Here is a 21081-nt window from a genome sequence, read left to right as displayed (position 1 = left end):
CAGGCGGACACTTTTGGAGCATCATGTTGTTTTTTTATTGAATTAATCGCCATCCCAAATTCTTTTGTTTTAGAGTAACCAGTAATTATTATTATTTTATCCCCCTTTCTCCCCAATTTGGAATGTCCAATTCCCACTACTTACTAGGTCCTCATGGTGGTGCGGTTACTCACCTCAATCTGGGTGGCGAAGGACAAGTCTCAGTTGCCTCCGCTTCTGAGAACGTCAATCTTATTACTTGGCTCGTTGTGCATGGCACTGCGGAGACTCGCAGCATGTGGAGGTTCGTGCTACTGTCCACAATCCAGGCACCCCATTGAGAACAAGAACAACTAATTGTGACCACAAGGTAACTTTACCCTCCCTAGCAACCAGGCCAATTTGGTTGCTTAGGAGACCTGGCTGGGGTCACTCAGCACACCCTGGATTCGAACTCGTGACTCCAGGGGTGGTAGTCATTGTCAGTACTCACTGAGCTACCCAGGCCCCCAATTATTCATTTTTTAATAAGATTCATAGATTACATTCTAACGTAGCTAATGACTAGGACTCCAGTGTTTTCACGCAACAGGAACGCTCTTTTTTTTTTTCATAGAAAGATTGCATATTTAACTATTTCAAATTGCAGTCAACCACAGCTAGAAAAATGGCAGTAGCATACCTGGCTCCATGTCAGTGATCGGCTCTCTGCTGTTAGCTAAACTGCCGTTGCAGTAGGGCAGGTCACTCAACAAACTGACTCCTGCTGCCATCACCGACACTGCAAGGTGGAAGCAAACATGGTGTCAGAGCCTAAGACAAAAAACAACGGTGCTAGAGTAAACAGACAAGACACAACATAAACAAGGATGTTGTAAGGCTGGTTGCCTGGGAGTTTTCCCTCTTGGGAGGAATATTTACAAAGTGTGGTGCTGTGTCACACGTTGGATCTAGTGTCACTTTCTGGTCACAGAGCAACAAGTGGCATATATATAATTAGCGAGGAGGCTGCAACCTTTTCCTTCCATTTGCTCTAGATAAGATGGAGTGAGTTAATATAGACATTTTACTTTATCTCAAAAGGAGATCTTACACCCCAAAATTAAAAACATTCTGCCTAACATTTCCTTTTGTGTTCCACAGAGGAAAAAACAATCGGGGTGAGTAAAGGATGACAGAAGTTTTATTTTTTAGTGAACTATTCCTTTAAATTCTCAAGATATCACCAATAACTTAAGGCAATAAAGAATTCCTATTACACTCCCTGTAGCCTATACAGCCAACTAAGTGAGGTATTTTCCACCTATACTATTTAAACTACTAGAGGCTCTATTATATACAGAGAGGCTATGGAAACTGTAATGTGTCAGTTTAACCTTATGCTCCACAACATATCAACTGTCAACAGTTGACTACTCACATTACCATTGTGACTGTAATAGCCATTTCTTTAATCACAGCAAGGAGTGGAGAGGAATGTAACCATCCTGCACAAAAACAGAGCCATTAATTCTGGATTTTCACATTGAATTGTGAAAATCAAAAGCTTAGTTAATATCATGCTTCTTTATGGTGACTAGAGGCAAACTTGGCACAGTCCTTCAGCCTGTTCTGAGTAGGGATGTGCACGAGTAATTCACTAATCGAGAACTGATTCTGCATCAGCTAGTCGACTATTAAAATCAGTACTCAAATTGCGCAAATTGATTTTCTTTTGTGCATTTGCCTACCATTGGTACTTTCCTTCTGAATCTTTTACCAAATCTTGCAATTCAGGGGGGCTCTGTGGATGTGTGTCATCGAGGTGTTGGATGAGATAAGGAGACACGATGGCGTCTTTCTGTGCTTTCAAGCAAAGCCACATGTGACAATACTTATATTTTGATTCTTATTAAATTCTACTTCACTGATATTTGGTTATTGTTGGAGCTGTGCAAACCAAAGGACACTGATCTCTTTTTGATGGAAAGGAAATGTGAAGTGGTACGAGAAACTCGGAAGCTTAACAGACCAGTATCTGCCTTTAATATCTGAACATGAGCATAACTCTTTTATAAAAAGCCATCTTTCACCACTTGTTTTCTGAATCATAACATGTGAAATTATAAAAATGTGATCGCCTTTTTATGTAGACTCAGAGTTGATATTTGTGCATTAACTTAATGCCATCGATATTGGTTTCTATGTCAGCTGCAGGTGAGTACAAAGTTTTTTTAACCCTATATATGATACACAATGTTTGACGGCTCTTGTTTCACTCGCTGTTCAAGCTGATGTGCCAAACAGCCTATGGTATAAAAGTTTCACATGTTTATGGCACCATCTTGTGGTTATTTAAAAAAAAAAAAAAAAACATTGGTTCCCCTTCTGTCGCTCTCACCACGTTGTGTCAGAGAAGCAACACTAGGGGTCTCTCTTGAGCACCGATATTCACCTCTGAACTATGAAAAAAGGCCAATGAGAGTTGGCAACCAGTATTTGCATGTCCCGCCCCCGGACATACGGGTATTTAAGCGGCGCAAATACGGGAGTTCATTCAGAAAATTTCTTCGGAGCCGATGGTCGTAACTGTTGGATTCCACGGCGCACAACAGCGGCTTTCTCCTGTTTGCACGGCTGTGCATTCCTGCCCCTGGGCGCATCGACAGTGCAGATTTAAAAACTCTCAAGAGTTTTTTCCCTAAAAGAGTGATTTTATTTAAAAGAGTAATTTCCTCTAAAAGAGCAAAACACAGCGGCATTGAACGTCCTTTTAAGGACGCATCTTTATAAAGATGCCCTTCCGCCCCTGTGTTGTTTCTGGATGCGGTAGAGTGCTCTCCGCTTCCGACGGCCACAGGCGCTGTCTCGTGTGTCTGGGTAGCGATCACACCGAGGTTGCGTTTAGGATGGTTCATGTTCTCACTGCGAGAACATGACCATGACAACGTTGCGGTCGCGGCTTGCTTACAACCTTGAGCAAGCCACTCCAGCTTGCGGCTGGCGATGGAGGCGATTTGGGGATGGCTGCGGGTGCAGCTCTGCGGGTACGCCCCCTCGGACCACCCGCGCCCCAGCACGCTCGTTGATTCCCGTCTGGTCTCGAGGCGGTGGCGACTCGCCTCACAGCCAGTCAGCCGACCCTCTTGCGATGGAAGCCGATGAGCTCGCCACGACACCGGAGGGCGCGGCATCTGATGCAGAGGACTCCCCTGGGCTGCCGCCTTCGGGCTTGCATGCCCAGGCTGAGGCTGACGCACAGATGTCCGACATGCTTTCCCAGGCAGCCAACAGCGTGGGCTTGGATTGGAACCCTCCATCCTCCCCACAGCCATCTCGGCTGGATGACTGGTTCCTGGGGTCTGCGCACCGCTCACAGCCTCGCCCCGGTTCCGTTTTTCCCGGAAGTGCATGACGAGCTGACGTCTTCGTGGAGAGCACCCCTCTCCACTCGTCACACCAAGCATCGAGCAAACCGCGGGAAGCGCACGCCCCCCTGTCTCACGGACCCCCTCGAGGACCCGGAAGGCTCCCAGGCGCTCCTGAGACAACGCACCCAGAGTCCAAGAAGTTAGCTCCGGAGGTGGTAAGACCGCTCCGCCCCCGGTGGAGGGCCGGGAGGAGAATCCTTTGTTTTTTTCATTTGCCGCACCCCTTAACGGGGGCTGCGGTACCCAAATTCTCAATAAAAGAGCTATTTCCTTTGTCTCTGGGGCATATGGCCCGCAAATGCCGTTCTCACGGCACTCTGCTTTCAGGCCTCAACAGTCCCGGCTCCATGGACGCGGTGTCCCCGCCTTCAGCCCCATGACTGTTCCCCGGCCGGCCGGTTCAGGCGAGTCCAGAGGACGCCAGCATCAGATCTCCTCCTCAGTCACGAACCCGCCCCCTGCCGGGTGCGCTGAGCAAGGTAAGTGCTTTGAGTTTATTCTCAGCACCAGAGCCTCGGGACGCCACGTTGCCTCCCGACGCCAAGTTACCTGTTCCGCACCACTGCGGAACGTCCAAAAAACCCGTCCCTTTGGTGCCCCTAGCACGGAGTTTAGAGGCGTGGCTTTCACTGCCCAACCCGTCACGCTGGCTGCACCGGACCATTCGACTCGGTTACGCAATTCAGTTTGCCAGGTCTCCGCCCCTTCGTGGGCGTACATTTTTCCGCAGTACACGGCCAACATGCCCATTCCCTGCGTCGAAGAAATCGCCTCCCTTCTATTAAAGGACGCGATAGAGCCTGTCCCTCCAACCGAAATGAAGAAGGGTTTCTACAGCCCTTACTTTGTTGTACCCAAGAAAGGCGGCGGCTTACGACCGATCTTGGACCTGCGAGTTTTCAATCGGACCTTGTCCAAACTCCCGTTCAAAATGCTCACCCAGAAACAAATTCTATCTGGCGTCCGGCATCTAGATTGGTTCGCAGCAGTAGACCTGAAGGATGCGTACTTCCACGTCTCAATTTGCCCTCGACATCGACCCTTCCTACGGTTCGCGTTTGACGGCCAGGCGTATCAGTACAAAGTCCTCCCCTTCGGCCTGTCTCTGTCCCCTCGCGTCTTCACGAAAGTCGCAGAGGCAGCTCTTGCCCCGCATACTCAATTACCTCGACGACTGGCTCATACTGGCTCACTCTCGAGAGTTTCTATGCGCACACAGAGACCATCAGCCGTTTGGGGCTTCAGGTCAACTGGGAAAAGAGCAAGCTCTCCCCGGTCCAGAGCATCTCTTTTCTCGGTCTGGAGTTAGACTCAATGACAGCACGTCTCAATGACAGACGTGCTGTCTCAATGACAGCACGTCTCTCCAACGAGCGTGCTCAGTCAGTGCTGAAATGCCTCGCTTCCTTCAAGCCAGGCGCCGTGGTCCCGCTAAAACGTTTCCAACAGCTCCTGGGGCATATGAGACCACTTCAGCACTGGCTCCGGACTTGAGTCCCGAGACGACCAAGGCGCCGCGGCACGCACAACGTAAAAGTTACCTCTGCCTGCTGCCAGACCTTCAAACCCTGGACAGACCTTTGCTTTCTAAGGGCTGGAGTACCCTTGCAGCAGGTGTCCCGACGAGTTCTGGTCACGACCAACGCCTCCAAATTGGGTTGGGGCGCCGTGTGCAACGGGCACGCAGCCGCAGGCCGGTGGAACCGAGGCCCGCTGCACTGGCACATCAACTGCCTAGAGCTGCTGGCTGTTTTTCTGGCCCTGCAGAAATTTCTTCCGTTAATTCGACACAAACACGTCTTAGTCAGGACAGACAGCACCACGGTCGTAGCCTACATAAACCGCCAAGGCGGAGTACGCTCCCTCCACATGTCACAGCTCGCCCGTCGTCTCCTCCTATGGAGTCAGCAGCGACTGGAGTCACTGCGCGCCACTCACGTCCCCGGCAACCTCAATGTGATGGCGGACACGCTGTCAAGACAAAGCTTGCCCGGCGGAGAGTGGAGACTCCACCCCCAGTCGGTCCAGCTGATTTGGGACCGGTTCGGCAAGGCCCAGGTAGACCTGTTTGCCTCCAAAGAAACCTCCCACTGCCCGCTCTGGTATGCCCGGACAGAGGCTCCCCTCGGACCCCCCTTTGAGCCGCTTGACTCAGTTGGACTCAGGGCCCTCTCTCTCAAGACCGCCCTGCTGATCGCGCTCGCTTCCATCAAGAGGGTCGGGGACCTGCATGCGTTCTCTGTTAGCGACGCTTGCCTGGAGTTCGGTCCAGCAGACACTTTCGTGATCCTAAGACCGCGACCGGGCTATGTGCCCAAGGTTCCTACCACACCCTTCAGGGATCAGGTAGTGAACCTGCAAGCGCTGCCCCTGGTGGAGGCAGATCCAGCCCTTCCACTGCTGTGTCCAGTACGTGCCTTACGTATCTACCTGGACCGCACACAGAGCACTAGACACTCTGAGTAGCTCTTCGTCTGCTTTGGGGACAGCAGAAAGGGAACGCTGTCTCCAAGCAGAGACTCGCCCACTGGGTTGTCGATGCCATTTCCCTGGCTTATCACACCCAGGCCATGCCCCCCCCTTTGCGGGTCCGAGCCCACTCCACCAGGAGTGTTGCGTCCTCATGGGCACTGGCTAGGGGCACTGCCCTAGCAGACATTTGTAGAGCAGCGGGCTGGGCAACACCTAACACTTTTGCGAGATTCTACAATCTCCGAGTTGAGTCAGTATCGTCCCGTGTTCTCTCAGGTACCGAGCCCGTAGAACCAGGTGAATCGCTTGCATCTAGCGCCCTTCCCCCTAACCAGGGGAAACAGTGCGCCTTCATTCCCAGGAGATCTCAGGTTTGGGACACTGGTTGATTCCTCCCTAGCACTCGTGGGTCGCAGTTCAGCGGAGGAACTCGCCGACCCAAGCCACTGCAGGTACCGCAAGCTACCCTGCACTGGTATAGGTGCTCCACAGATAAGGCCTCCTTCGGCGAGTGGACTCCCGTGCTTCCCTTAGGCAGTCACGGCTGCCTCGGTTGCCGTGCTGTATGTTCCCCCTGTATAGGCTGGACCCACCACCGCACCGACTTTTCCACATAGGCCCTAAGTCAGGCCTCTGATGGTTTTGCCACTTAAACTTGCCTCCCCTCTCGGGTAGGTGTGGCCTCCGCAGGGTCTTCTCCGCCCTGAATAAGGGCTAAGACCCCCTTCCCTCAATGCGTGTAAGGACCCCGGCCTAAGTTGCTCTATGCGAGAAACATAGAGAGAAAAGAGGCCCGGCCAGGCTTGGCCCGTTCCCAGGTTGGTGGCCAGCACCTTGTTCCCCCTCCAGGGTAGCGATAAGGAATCCTGATGGCTTAAATGGGGCATTGGGGAAGGGTACGTGCAGCCTGATACAGTTGGTCGTCCTGCACGTAAGAATACCTGCTCGCTCCTGTATCAGCAGTTCACGTACACGGCTCAGCATGTGGCGCTTTTATAAGTGGACCCCTAGTGTCGCTTCTCTGACACAACGTGGAGAGAGCGACAGAAGGGGAATGTCTAGGTTACGTATGTAACCTCCGTTCCCTGATGGAGGGAACGAGACGTTGTGTCTCCCCTGCCACGTCGCTGAGCCGAGCCACTGTTGTGGCCGGACCATTTCCGGCTCCTCAGAAAAATCCTGAATGAACTCCCATATTTGCGCCGCTTAAATACCCGTATGTCCGGGGGCGGGACATGCAAATACTGGTTGGCAAATACTTTTTTCATAGTTCAGAGGTGAATATCAGCGCTCAAGAGAGACCCCTAGTGTCGCTTCTCTGACACAACGTCTCGTTCCCTCCATCAGGAGAGAAATTTGCTGAACATTGCCTTATGTAATGCCTATTTGTGCAAGGTTTGTGCGACAAGGCTCATATAGAAGGATTTTAACATTCATTTGATACGTCATGATTCATTTACAGAGTAAAATGAGAGGACACAGAACAGAGAGGTGGCATCATGAGACTCATTTGCATTGTAATCTACACTTCTCCTTACACTGATCCTACAAAGACAAAGTGAAACCCCACTCGAGCTGTCCAAAAACTCAACCTGAGACTAGTCAATCAGTGTGCACAATTCATCTGATTAGGAATGGATTTTGTAATCCGTATCAAAACACAGAAGCTTATCTCAAATTCTCAAGGGTTGTGTAAATATTAAAAGTCCAGTTTGTATTTTCATTTTATGTATACTTGTAAATACATAATTCATTTCTATTTTAACTTTACTTTTCATGTAATTATCATTTTATCAGTGATGTGCTGCCGTTTCAAATCCGAGAGATGGCATAACACTGCCAATGCTGCCTTCAACAATAATAGAAAAATAACATATATATTCAAACACTGTAAAACATATATAGCTTGGTGACAAAACATTTTCTATGCATTTTATTAGGAACACATGTACACCTGCATATTCATGCAATTATCTAATCAGCCAATTGTGTGGAAGCAGTGTAATGCATAAAATCATGCAGATATGGGTCAGGAGCTTCAGTTAATGTTCATATCACCCATCAGAATGGGGTGAAAAATGTGATCTCAGTGATTTAGACCGTGGCATGATTGTTGGTGTCAGACGGGCTGGTTTGAGTATTTCTGTAACTGCTGATCTCCTGGGATTTTCACACACAACAGTCTCTGTTTACTCAGAATGGTGCCAAAAACAAAAAACATCCAGTGAGTGGCAGTTCTGTGGATGAAAACGCTTTGATGATGAGAGAGGTAAACAGAGAATGGCCAGACTGGTCCAAGCTGACAAAGTCTATGGTAACTCAGATAACCACTCTGTGCAATTGTAGTGAGCAGAATGGCATCTCAGAATGCACAACACGTCGACAATTGACGTGGAAGGGCTACACGAGCAGAAGACCACGTTGGGAACTTTATTGGGACCATAGTGCTAAGTTTTTAACTTTGCTGGTTGTGACCTCATCTAAAACATATATTTAAATTAAATATGCTCCAATGAAAAATAATGTTCTGTTCAGTTCAGTAACCTTTATTTAACCAGAATAAAATAATTAATAATAATTATGGATTAGTCTAACATGAATGTATTTTTAATACATTTAAATCATGAACATGCTTGTAAACAATAGTACAGCTGTCACCTGTACAGATGCTTTGAGTCTGAGCTCTGGGTGAATCTTTGAATGCTGCCCACTGGATTTAATCAAAGGGGGATCACTTTCATCTAAACTTTGAACTTATTTTTCAAAGCATTTGCAAAACAGGAGAGTTATCAAAAGCAGTGTATGCATACTGTATAGTCTTGTTTCTATATTTGAACATACAGTTTGTGTATGTATAAAAATTTGGGCTTTCAATCAAATCAAACTTTTAATTCAATTAATCACATATATCAATATTTACTGAAAAAGGCTCTATAGATAATGACAATTTAGTATATATAATAAAAATGATAAAATTTCTAATTATTATTTTAAATCTAATGTAGGCCTATAATAAATATTATTCAAATACAAATACATAATTGAATATAAAAGTGGCTTTATGGGAGGAGTCGTGTAGCGCCGTGCAAGGAGTGGGCAGCGAGCTCTGCGCACTTTGCCGGTTTTAATGCTATTTGTGTCGTAAACCGGTGAGATTCGATACACCCTGAATCTTAACTGTTGTAGGAAGACAATATGTCAAATAATTAAAAATCCTCAGGCTCTGGAGACATTAAAAAACACTTACGTGCTCAAGCTGATTCCCCGCAGCGGCAGGCCGGAAGCCCGGGATTCAATTCGGACGGTGAACTGAAAGAATTCCGCCATGAATTTATGAATGTGTTGGCAATGCTGACGAAGGTTGTTGCAGACATGGAGGATTTGGCTGTAATATGTTGATCGATTACTTCCATGGAGAGTTGGTTACAAGATTGTCGGACGTCAAGGAACGGTTTGATTATCTGGAGTCATCGGAGAGGGAATTAGCTGCTAATCCGCTAGTGACCAAGACAGACTTGCAACGTGTTTGGGAAAAACTGGAGGATTTGGAGAGTCGTAATCGGCGAAACAACATCCGAATTGTTGGAAATCCTGATCATGAGGAAGGCAGAGATATGATGAAATTCCTGGACGTGCTCTTCCCGAGCCTGCTCAACATAACAGGCCATAAGCTGGAAATCGAGCAAGCTCACAGAGTCCTGGCTCAGAGATTAGCTGAGGGACAAAGACCCTGATAAATTCTGGCCAAATTTCTGAGATCATCTGATAAAGATCTTGTGTTACGTGAGGCGAGGAGCAAAGGAAAGCTTTCTTGGAAGAACCACAGCATTTTCTTTTTCCCAGACTTTGCGAATTCGACAAGAGAGAAACGTGAACGATTCAGGGAATGCAAGAAACCCTTACATCAACGGAAGATCGCTTTTACCCTGATGTTTCCGGCCAAACTGAGAAAAGATACTAAGGATAAACTTAGAAAATTTACATGCCCACAGCAAACACTGTCCTTTATAAAAACATTGTCATGAGTAAGCCATTTGGTGATTTTCATGTTGCTGCCTAGAGGACCAACTCATTGAACATACACTCGACTGCCCGAGGAAGCTGGACACCTTTTTGTTTGTCTTTGCGGCTGGAGTTTGTTTTGTATAGAATAATTTTTTATAGAATAAAATCTGCTTGTTTTGGGTGCTTATGCCTCCTGTTGGCTGGAGTTTGTTTTGTTGAATATTTCTTGCAGGTCATTGGAGTGAGTTTGACTGAACAGAGCGGCCCGTTTGTTCTTTTTTTATTTTTCTCGTGCTGGTTCCGCTAGCGGCTGGAGCGTTTATTGTGGAAGAACACACCTTCGAGACAATTAAGTGGATGAATCTACATTTTTTTTCTTTATTATTACAATTTTTTTATTCTGCTTATGGGCTGGAGTTTGTTTTTTAGATTATCTTCTGTTGTGTAATTCTGTTTTACAAATATCTGTATAGAAGCACCGGACTTGAGCATTCCGATGGCAAAGTTGTCGCAGGGGCTCTCGTAGGCATACATGGATTGTTTGAGTTTAGAGTAGTGAACGCCAGTTGGTGCTGTTGTGCACAGGGTTAATGTGCACATTTTTCTTTTTTCTGTTTGTTTGGTTCTGGGGTTGATTGTTGCAATAATGTTGGAATGTGGTCTTTATAATTTTAGTTTTGACACAATACATTTTTTCTTATAAGTCAAAATGTCAAATTTGATATGTTAATATGAGTGGATTATCTCTCTCCACGTGGAATGTGAATGGTTGGGGCACCCCATAAAAAGAAGGAAGGTTATTTCTTTTCTTAAACGTAAGAAATATGATATTGTGTTTTTTCAAGAAACACAATTTTCCCTGCAGGAAGCTGAAAATTTGGGAAGTTATGGGGTGGACATAGTTTCTTTAGTGCTGGCTCAAGTAAGAGCTGGGGAGTCTTGACATTGATAAGTAAATATCAATTATTATTATTATTATTATTATTATTATTATTATTTGTATTTATTTTTTATACCCTGACCCTCAACAAACAACCCTGTGGCCAAAGTACACACGCAGATAAAATAAATCACATAACTGTTAATCAGAAGGTCGCTGGTTAGATCCCCACAGCCACCACCATTGTGTCCTTGAGCAAGGCACTTAACTCCAGGTTGCTCCGGGGGGATTGTCCCTGTAGTAAGGGCACTGTAAGTCACTTTGGATAAAAGTGTCTGCCAAATGCATAAATGTAAATGAATAAATGTAAAGACTAAGAGATATTTCATCATTCTATAAATCAAATGTATATATATATATATATATATATATATATATATATATATATATATATATATATATATATATATATATATATATTTTTTTTTTTTTTGTTGTTTTTTTTGTTGTTTTTTAACTATTGCCTGATTAACAGTTTATCTGCCTTTTCCACCACCTTGGTTATCGGTAGGGATCAGCCACCGATCGGTATCAGACAATATTAATTCTGTCGGTGATCGGCAATTTGGCTGATCGCATAAGCCGATCGCTCATGTCGCAAAAGACGCCCGGCTCCTTTAAGACATGAGCAGCACTGTCATGGCATCACGGAGTGTGGGGAATACTGGCATAGTGTTGTAAGACAACAAACTTGGTTCAGCAGTTAAGAATGATGCAGTGAGAGCGGTATAGAGAATATGAAAAATGTGTGTACTGTTAATGTGGTGTTTCACACGCAACAAGGCAAAGGGAAAACAGCGCAAGCTGTGAAATGGTCCTTATTATCGTTCATGGTGGCAGCTTCACAGTCTCCGCCGGCATAGGCATCTCGGTAACAATGCAGTAAAATATCTCCCGATTAAAGAGCATTAACAATACAGAACCTGCCCAGAAACATACACTCTTTCTCCGCTTTCCTTTCATCTCTTGCGTTCATGCGAGAGCGTGTGTTCCCCTCATTAAAGTTCAAGAGGCAACAAGTGAAAAATGAACAATTAATACAATCATCCAACTAAATGAAAAGACAGGGAAGGAATTTATAAACATAATAATTATTCATACACTATTAAGATATAATATAATGTACTGAATATATTGCAAGAAATATTTTTGAAAACTTTGAAAAGTTTTTTTTGTCAGCAAAAACTAGGCAAAGTGGTAATACTGGGAAGAGGAAAATTTTGACAGTGTGCAGAAAGCTTACATATAGCCAGTTATAGCTATACAGAGATCCTGATAAATGGTCAAATAATCGCTATCGGCCGATCAGGTGACAAGAAGATCGATGATCTTCTTGTCACCTGATCGGTTGACCTATAATCGCTAGTAATAAACACTGTATTTATAGGACTCTGTGTTAAGTTAAACCTAGTTTCTCGAGATCCCTGTGTTGTGTTCTGTTCTGCTCGGTCCAGTTGTCTTTGAGCAAATGATCGCATCATCTGTGGAAGCCTGTGCTTTCTGCTGTCATTGGTTTGATGAGGCTCATTGCCTGTCCAGCTGGAGTTGCACTGACTACCCCTTACTGCTACAGATTCGCAAAAACATCAAACATGAAGGTGGCACATCAACCTTGAACTGCTCTGAAAGAAGGAAAATTCCTTGTTACGAAATTTTAATATTAGTCAGTGGGCATGATTAATGGAGGTCATTTTTTAATGCGTTACTTTTCTTATAATGAATCGCACTACATTAAATTGACAGCCCTATTTTAAATACATTACATATGTAACGGGAGCCAGCTGGTAGATAGCTGTGCAGTGTGTAAACCTCACTCTCCTGACCTCAAGAGGTGCACTAGCGACTGATGCTAGAGGCTTTAGCCTTTAGCATCCTTGTTAGAGCAACCGCCTCCCACTCCGGAGACGTTGGTTCGAGTCCCGTACAGAGCAGGTAGAACAAGAGCGTCACACATATACTAAACAAGACTAGTGATTGGTTTCCATGCCATTACAAAAGGAATAGGCCTACTATTATGTTGAGAGCAACAGTACAGTAAATTACAGTTTGTCCTTGTGACTGAGTAAGTGCTCTCTTTGAAAAAAAAATGCTTGGGGCAGAGCCACAGAAAGTCTCTGCGACATGTTCCTGTAATGTAACCTGATATTTTATCATAGCTTTAATCACCCGACTTTCTCTCACAGTACTGAATGTGACATCTTGAATGTCTTAAGTCTTAGTGGTTGAGTTTGAGAAATGACCACAGAGCTTGAGTTCAAGTGCTGCCTCAGCCAATCACAGCACTCACATAACCATATAGAGAAATCATGCTTTTGTTGCTGGATTTTACTCTGGACCTTCACATGCTCTCTAACCAACGAGTACTTGCCATAGCACTAGCCATCAGCTACTGATCTATGCAGAGACCTATAATGTGATTTTTTTAATGACCATTTTGAGAGTAGTCAAGTTTATTTACATCAATATAAGGCTTATTCAGACTTGACTACACCATGAACTTCAAATCAAGTCCAAGAAGAGGATTTTTTGTTGTTGATATCTTTGCAAGCAGGCCCATTTTAAAGGAATATTCTAGGTTCATATTTTGACTTGTTCCTCCTGTTCTTTAAAAAAAAGCAAAAATCTGGGTGACAGTGAGGCAATTACAATGAAAGTGAATGGGCCAATCCATAAATGTTAAAATATTCACTTTCAAAAGTATATATATAGATATAGATATAGATATAGATATATAGATAGATAGATATAGATATAGATATAGATAGATACTATAAATATAGTCACAAGACGTAAACAATAATCATATTAACACCATATAAACAGCACAATATGGTGCACAGTTCTAGCATTGTGCACAGGCTTTGTTATTATGTTACTATATTAATAAAATATGCATTTGTTTTAATAAATCTTGCATCTTTTAGCTGGCAAAATTAAACTGAAAATGTGTTCTAGGGATTAGACAGTAATTTGTTTTAGTGCTCATTCTGCTCAAATGCATAATAATATACATGCATTGCAGTGGCAATGCAAAATAATGGTAGACTGGGACCCACGGAAGCCCTAAAAGAACTGGAGACTGATCTTTTGCATTTCTCTCATCCATCACTATGTTATAAAAGGGAGACTGACACTCTACAAAGACAAGCTTTTAAAATACTGAACAGAAAATGATAGCATAATACAAGCTTCCAATAAAGTTTGCATTGTTATCTTAGTTAACACTTCTAACATGCATTCCTCGTTGTGAGTGTGACATCCGTTGCACTATCAGCACGCGACGATGCAGATTGTTATCCCCTTTTGCCCTGTCGATCTAACGTTACAATTAATTGATTATAGTCCTATGTAACATTTATTTCTAAAGACGGACATAAAAAACAGTAACGCAAATGCACATTAAATGAGTCTCAAAGAGCACAACAACAGATGAAATAAAAGACCCAATGATTAATCTCTTGCTGTTCATCTCTGAGCTAGCTAACCAATAATGCTACTGTGCTTCAAGCAAAGGCTTACACTAAAGCTGATGTGTCCAGTTGTTCCATACCTCGGTCCTTGGATCCCGATTTTGTTAGCTGCCGATATTCGTTTTCATTTGAATCAGGGTGAAAAGCGAATGCACGAATCAACAGCAAACAAAGTCGCGTGCTTTCGTATCCGTTTCGTATTTCAATGGGATGTTACCAAAGTCTTTCTTGCAAGTCAGTCCACTGTCGGCCATCTTCGGAACACTCCCGGGAGTCTATTTCCAGTCATGCCAGTGCAGCTCCTATCTACTTGAATAGAGAAAGACCAATAACTCACAAATGGTTGGTCAAGATTACGATCAAAGAACATGTTTAAAATCAGCAATAAAATCTGTAAATACTGGTATCATACATTATGATTCTTTACATCATATTACGCTAACAAAACGCAATATTCCCGGCTTGTATAGCTAATGCGCATGCGCGTGTAAGAGTTGACTGACAGGCGATGTCATGGTCACGTGACCAAATGATGGCTATCGCTTGTGTTTTTAATTAGATTTGGACACAAAGCTCGGGAACAGCAGGGTACTTATGTGGAGTGTTATTTATGACATATCTTAAGTGTGATCTACATCACTTGATATTCAGAAATTTGTTGAATTTAAACAAATAGTGACCTTAGCTATAATACATTAACAACAAGCGTTATAATAGAATCATTGACATGTACTTATCACTTTAATCAAAGCAGAGTTTATGCCTACTGATCAAGTTAGTCTAGTGTTAAGTGTAATCCAATTACAAAATAATAAATTACTGTAATCAAATTACTTTTTAGTCAAAAAAAAAAGAAGAAGCGTAATGCATTACATTTTAAAATCTTGTAATCGGATTACAGTTTGTGACTTTCAAATAATTGAATTACTTTTAAGTACATCATATGGTTTTATATATTATTTATGTAGAATACATATGGCCTGTAAAGTCATGAGTGAGGTGCTGAGTGTATGGCTTTTGTGTAACAATGAATAAGGAAGATTTGTTGAGCAGAAATATTTTTTATGAAAGTAATTAAAAAGTAAAGTAATTAGTAATGTGATTACTTTTTAATTGAAGTAATTAGTAAAGTAATTTGATTACAATTTTAGAGAAACAAATAGTCATTTGTTTTGGATTACTATTTTTAAGTAGCCAACACTGGTCTTAGCCCATTATCAATAGATAGATAGATAGATAGATAGATAGATAGATAGATAGATAGATAGATAGATAGATAGATAGATAGATAGAACGAAAAATCAATCTTTTGACATACAGACAGATACATACATGCATACATTACACATTAAGCCTGTTTTACCTTTGTCTGATATGATCCCAAATCTCCTCAATATGGCTACTAACCCCTGCCATTCACAGATTAGGTATGATGTTTCAAAATAATGATCTAATACAATGAATGCAATAACCCAGATAGTAAAAGAGTGAAGAATTTAAGCCTTTAGATCAAATAGATTGCACAAATTGCATTGGTGCTCGCCGAATACATTGATGCTTTTTGCAGTGTGGCATTCACAGTTCATATGATGTCGCCTAGTGGCTGAAATACAGAGGTGCTCCCACCAGAGTTGATAGCGCTGTGTTTACAAAGGCTATTTATGGGTGTTTTCCATACGACATTTTTACACCTTTACAGGGCACTGCAGAAGGGGGTGCAACTCGAAGTGTCGTTCCCAAACGAAAGTAAGCAAATTATTATTTATTTTAATTTTTTTTTTCTCGAAGAAGCTTCGACAAGACTGTTAGCAAAAGGTGCTTTCATCCAGCAATGCCATGCTCACCTTCAGAGTGCCCACATCAAGAGCTCTGCCCTTTGTTAGTGAGTAGGGCATAGAGATAATTACTTTCGATTGGAATTCGCCCTATGTTTCATGTGAACAATGACAAGGATAACATATATATACATATATATATATATATATTAGTATTATATTTTTTTGTATTGAACATCTTAACAGTAGTGAGCCTGACAACAGCACTGATTTATAACTTGAAAGCATGTTTTTGTATTTAATCCCGCAGAAATGATAATAGGTTAACACGCGTTAAAAGCAATAATAGCTAATATTACCGCTACTAACTCGAATACTAAATTTAGATATGATTATTTTAGATTTGTGTAGTAGGTGCTAATCAACATATAAGTGTTACAACATAATTCGCATTATGAAGAAGAGAAAGAAAAAAGAAATGGCACGAATACGATTATTGTTCAAAATCGAATATACTATTAAACAATTTTCAAAGAGAATAAAACTTCCTTTCTGTCAAAAGACCCTGAAACGATCTAACATAACAATTCCAGACAAATAGTCCGGCAGAGTAACAGCGTTTCACCACTGAATCGAAGTGCCAAAAGAATTGTCAGAAGAAAATATTGTCCAACCATTTACTGACAATGGTAAATAACTTTTGAAACAAGGGCAAGACACGAGGCAACGTTTTCAATTCCTCTATCACAAAATGACAAGAAAGAGGTAGGTCTGTCTGTCAAAAAAGCCAGTTTGTGTTCAACCTTTATATTTAATGAGATCTTATTAAGGAGATTTGTAACAACGAGGGATGGAAACTTCTCACCTTTCAGCCATAGTCACATTTTTGAAGCTATACTCAAATTATTTGGTAAACATGTCTACATTTTCCTTATTAAAATCACTTGAAATGGTTAGATTTAGCTTAAGCACTTTAAAGGCTTCAAATGCAACAAAAAATCTTATATATAACACCTACAATTACTGTATCACCTTATTCACCTCTCATGAGTCAGTCTATTGTTCACAATTCTCCAATTGTCGCTCAATGGGCATTTTTGCGTCATGATAGACGTCCATAATTGACCATCTCAGTCCTTGCGTTTGAATGTTAAATAAAATGATTTGCATCAGGATTTGTTATTCATGACATTTAATGGATAATTACTTTTGCTTAAAAAAGATGTGACGCTCTGCCATATGACCAATAGTCTTTATTTCGAGGGAACCATTCCCGTTTTATTTGATTTAATTAGATTTCAAGATCACTGTTACTTTTTAATCTCATATCTTATATGCAGCGGATACAATTGAAAGAATTGGATCATGACATCAAATATATATATATATATATATATATATATATATATATATATATATATATATATATATATATATATATATATATATATATATATATATATATATATGTTGATATATAAAATAGAGTTTTAAAAAGTAAAAGGTTTTGACTGTGTATTTTCCCCTTAATTTACAGAGGGTGTCCAAGCATGCTGAAGAGGAGGTGTGGCGTTGCGGTAGACCTCCTTAATCTCAGATGTCTATGTTCCGGATTCAGAGCTCAGTTGGTACGGTGAGAACAGAAATAGACTTCTCTCTCAAGCAGCGTGGACGGGACCACACATTTCGGAAGTCGCCCCAAGAAAAGAACCAAATTTGACTCGTAGTCGGAGCGTTCAAATTTAAGAGTCGAAGTCTTCTTTGAGTATTTCAAAAGTTGTCAACAAACGCGAGGATGATTTTCGTCTCATCTAAAACCCTAAATGGACGTTTATGCCCGGGTGCTTCCTAAGGACATCTGAATCCTCAATGTGACTTTTACGCATCTCCAAAAGGCAGGTTTCAACACCAGGGGGTTCGGAGAACGTCTACCACTTTTAAACATTAATAATGCAACATCCTTTGGAGATTGGGGCGCACTACTACCCCCCGGATGCCCATCCAGACCAAAGATCTCACAGGTACAGGAGTTTCATGATTGAAGAGATTCTCACCGACCATCCGGATCACAAGGTATCGAGTCCCGCCGGAGATCTACTCAAATTTGGAGTACATGCCCTTCTGTCGGCCAGACCATATCACAACCACTTAGGTATGTACTGCATGTTCAAATCCAGCATTGGTAGTCGTGTCCTTCTCTAAATACAAGGACATTCAAATTGGAGAAGCTCTTTATTTGCGTACTCAGGGAGATGTCTCTGCGAACTAATACTAATCAAATATCTCCAGAAAAAGGCAGCAATCCAATGGACAAAGCAAGGTTAAAAAGGGGGGAAGGAAAGGAAGATTAAGAAATTATGCCATTTGTGCACAATTTATAAGCTACAAAATGCCCTCTGCGTTCATCCTTTCTTCTATGTTGTTGATTCTCAGAGAAATAAGATTTCATCAGCCCGAAATTATAAACACTAACAACAGGCAACTCGTTTGAAATTGTTGCATTAAACTGTGTCCATTTAGCATAACATGGTACCATCATGGGAATATGTAAACAATATTAAGATAGGGTCATTTAAATAGTCATTAGTCTATCATTGAAGCTTTTAAAGAGGCATTTCTTTACAAAAGCACAAATGTAAAATATGTTCTTATAGGCCCTGAAGATCCTTATGGTTCTTTAAAAAAGCACGAATTTCCATTTGTTATGTTTAACATTGGTCAGGAAAACGTGCGTGATAGATTCTATTTATAGGACACTATATTTATTTTATTTTATAGGCTTATGGGCATATGTAAACTCTAAAATAAGTTCCACTTTTAACCAAGTTGAACCATGCGTTATGGCATGTCCCAAAGTCCTATCATCTATAAAACATTTTAAAAAACTGATATCTTGTTTTAATTCAGAATGATCATATTTGGCCAACACTCATTTTTTTCTTTCACGTTCAGTACTGAAAGCAGACCAGACAAGCATCCTGAAGTTCCCAGTGTCCCCTCTGTCCTGCTCCCTCGGGGCGCCGCTGGGCTCTGCGCTTTTGTCCGGGGCTGCAGGTCTGCACGTGGGCTCATCATCCCATCATCTCCCGCTGGACCTCCATCTTCGTGGGAAACTTGATCATGGTGATGCTGTGAGCAAGACAAAGAAAGGAAGGAGAAGTAGGACTGTGTTTACCGAACTACAGCTGATGGGTTTGGAAAAAAGATTTGAGAAACAGAAGTACCTTTCAACCCCTGACAGGTAAACAAAAAATGTTTGATGTAAACTGTCATTTAATGCATGAGAGTGAAATAGACTAATTAAACATTGAAAAAGTATTGCGCGCGTATATTAAAGGTTTGGCGACATAAATGCATTTGCATATTTCGACAGGATAATTAAAAAAAAATTTTGTTGTTGAGACCATAATTATCAGCCTACGCATGCAATTAACATGCTGGTATTGTCGGGGAGATGATTTTTGACATTTTCCCTTTTACAGAATAGACCTGGCAGAGTCTTTAGGACTTAGTCAGCTTCAAGTCAAAACATGGTACCAAAACAGAAGAATGAAATGGAAAAAAATCGTAAGTTCTATCTTCTAATAATACAAACAAGGACTTTACACATCAGATTAAATATGCACATGTCTGACACTGTTGTTGCTTTTTAGGTGCTGCAAGGAGGAGGACTAGAATCCCCGACCAAACCAAAGGGCCGTCCAAAGAAAAACTCCATACCCACCAGTGAGCAGCTCTCGGAGCAGGAGAGGACACGAGATGTGGACCGTTTATCCGACGGCTCCTCTTCTTCACTTTCTGATGCAAACCAAGAGGAATAAACCAGACCATCCCGATCCGTGCGAATAATATCGTTTCCAGGACGCAAATATGCCCATCATCGGCCTCTGTGGATCATTGCTCACCGAAGCCTTTATTTTGGCACTTATACACAGATAAAGACATAACCACTTGGCCTGAATTTATACTACCTATGTTTTGTTTGTTTGTTTGTTTGGTTGGTTGGTTGCGCCAACTTTTACGGCCCCTGAAAAGTCGTTACGAACTTGTTTTACCAGGGACCAGACTCCGAGCAGTGGTTGAATGGACGTTCCCTCTGCATTGAAGGCTGTGGCATCATGGACGTTTGATCAGCATTTATTGTGCTTTTTGCTTCATTGTTATCTCAACCATTTTCTTTTAAAAAAACAAAAAACAAAAAAATATTAAATGACATTTTTTCCAAAAACAGTTCTTTACATTGTAACAATGTGATTTTTTTTTTCTTTTTCTATGAACATGGCAAAACAAAAGACAGCATAGGCCTAATTTTTACGACTAGGTTAGCAATAATAATAATAATAATAATAATAACAATTCCCCACGTTGTTTCAAATTCTGATATCTCTGAGCAACATCAGATGCGGGCTGCGTAATGCAGAATTGTTTATGGCAATAACTGCGCACATTGGCGTGTTTAGGCTACGCAGTAAAAGTATGTGTGGCGACACAATATTTTCGAAATGAGGATATTTATTTGTAATAATAATCCTTTTAATCAAAGAGAGGTTATACTGCCAAGAAGTAGGCCTATTTAAAGAAGTGTGCTATTTGCAGTGTGGCGAATGTGTATTCATTTCTAGCACAGTGAAAGTGGCTGTTTTTCCAATTATTTTCTTCTGCTGCATGAATGCATTGAAACTATTCTGTTCAGCAAATAAGAATTCTTCTTAAAATAAACACGCACACTTCATGCATATGGACGCATCAAAACGCCAAAAAGCGGTTTATTATTAATAAATTGCATTAATGACACATTATATATATATATATATATATATATATATGTGTAGTACATATATATATATATATATATATATATTAGTAGGCATAAATCAAAGTTAATAATACAGAAAATTGACATATAATATTTTACATATATCATATATAGGCTATTCATAAATACGATATTCATATTTGACTTAAGACCGCACCAGCTTTAAACATCAACAATGCGATAGAACCAAAACTGGTGATATGAAATTATTAGA

The 21081-nt window shown here is 41.8% G+C and overlaps 2 protein-coding genes across 3 annotated transcripts in view; one reads left to right on the top strand and one right to left on the bottom strand.

The window, feature by feature from the left end:
* The window catches only part of LOC127626166 (protein tyrosine phosphatase domain-containing protein 1-like), a 30781-nt gene extending 16025 nt beyond the window's left edge, over positions 1-14756 (bottom strand). The window contains exons 1-3 of one of the 2 annotated variants that reach the window (XM_052101761.1): positions 14689-14756; positions 14357-14585; positions 662-760 (exon numbers count right to left, since the gene is read on the bottom strand). In XM_052101761.1, the coding sequence (XP_051957721.1) occupies positions 662-752 (91 nt within the window). In that variant the 5' untranslated portion in view covers positions 753-760; positions 14357-14585; positions 14689-14756. Of the gene's footprint in view, positions 1-661; positions 761-14356 lie in introns of both variants that reach the window. The other variant, XM_052101760.1, reaches the window with a different exon arrangement.
* Positions 14757-17677: 2921 nt separating this feature from the next.
* LOC127626297 (homeobox protein BarH-like 1) lies at positions 17678-20407 on the top strand. The gene is made up of 4 exons (XM_052101997.1): positions 17678-18203; positions 19004-19292; positions 19534-19618; positions 19705-20407. Exons 1-4 carry the CDS (start codon positions 18002-18004, stop codon positions 19870-19872), a joined length of 744 nt encoding a protein of 247 aa, XP_051957957.1. The 5' UTR covers positions 17678-18001; the 3' UTR covers positions 19873-20407.
* Positions 20408-21081: the final 674 nt, after the last annotated feature.

Source organism: Xyrauchen texanus, chromosome 32 (genome assembly GCF_025860055.1).
Source record: "Xyrauchen texanus isolate HMW12.3.18 chromosome 32, RBS_HiC_50CHRs, whole genome shotgun sequence".
NCBI lineage: Eukaryota > Metazoa > Chordata > Actinopteri > Cypriniformes > Catostomidae > Xyrauchen > Xyrauchen texanus.
Note: the sequence above shows the minus strand (reverse complement) of the source record. Positions and strands in the feature narration are given on the sequence as shown.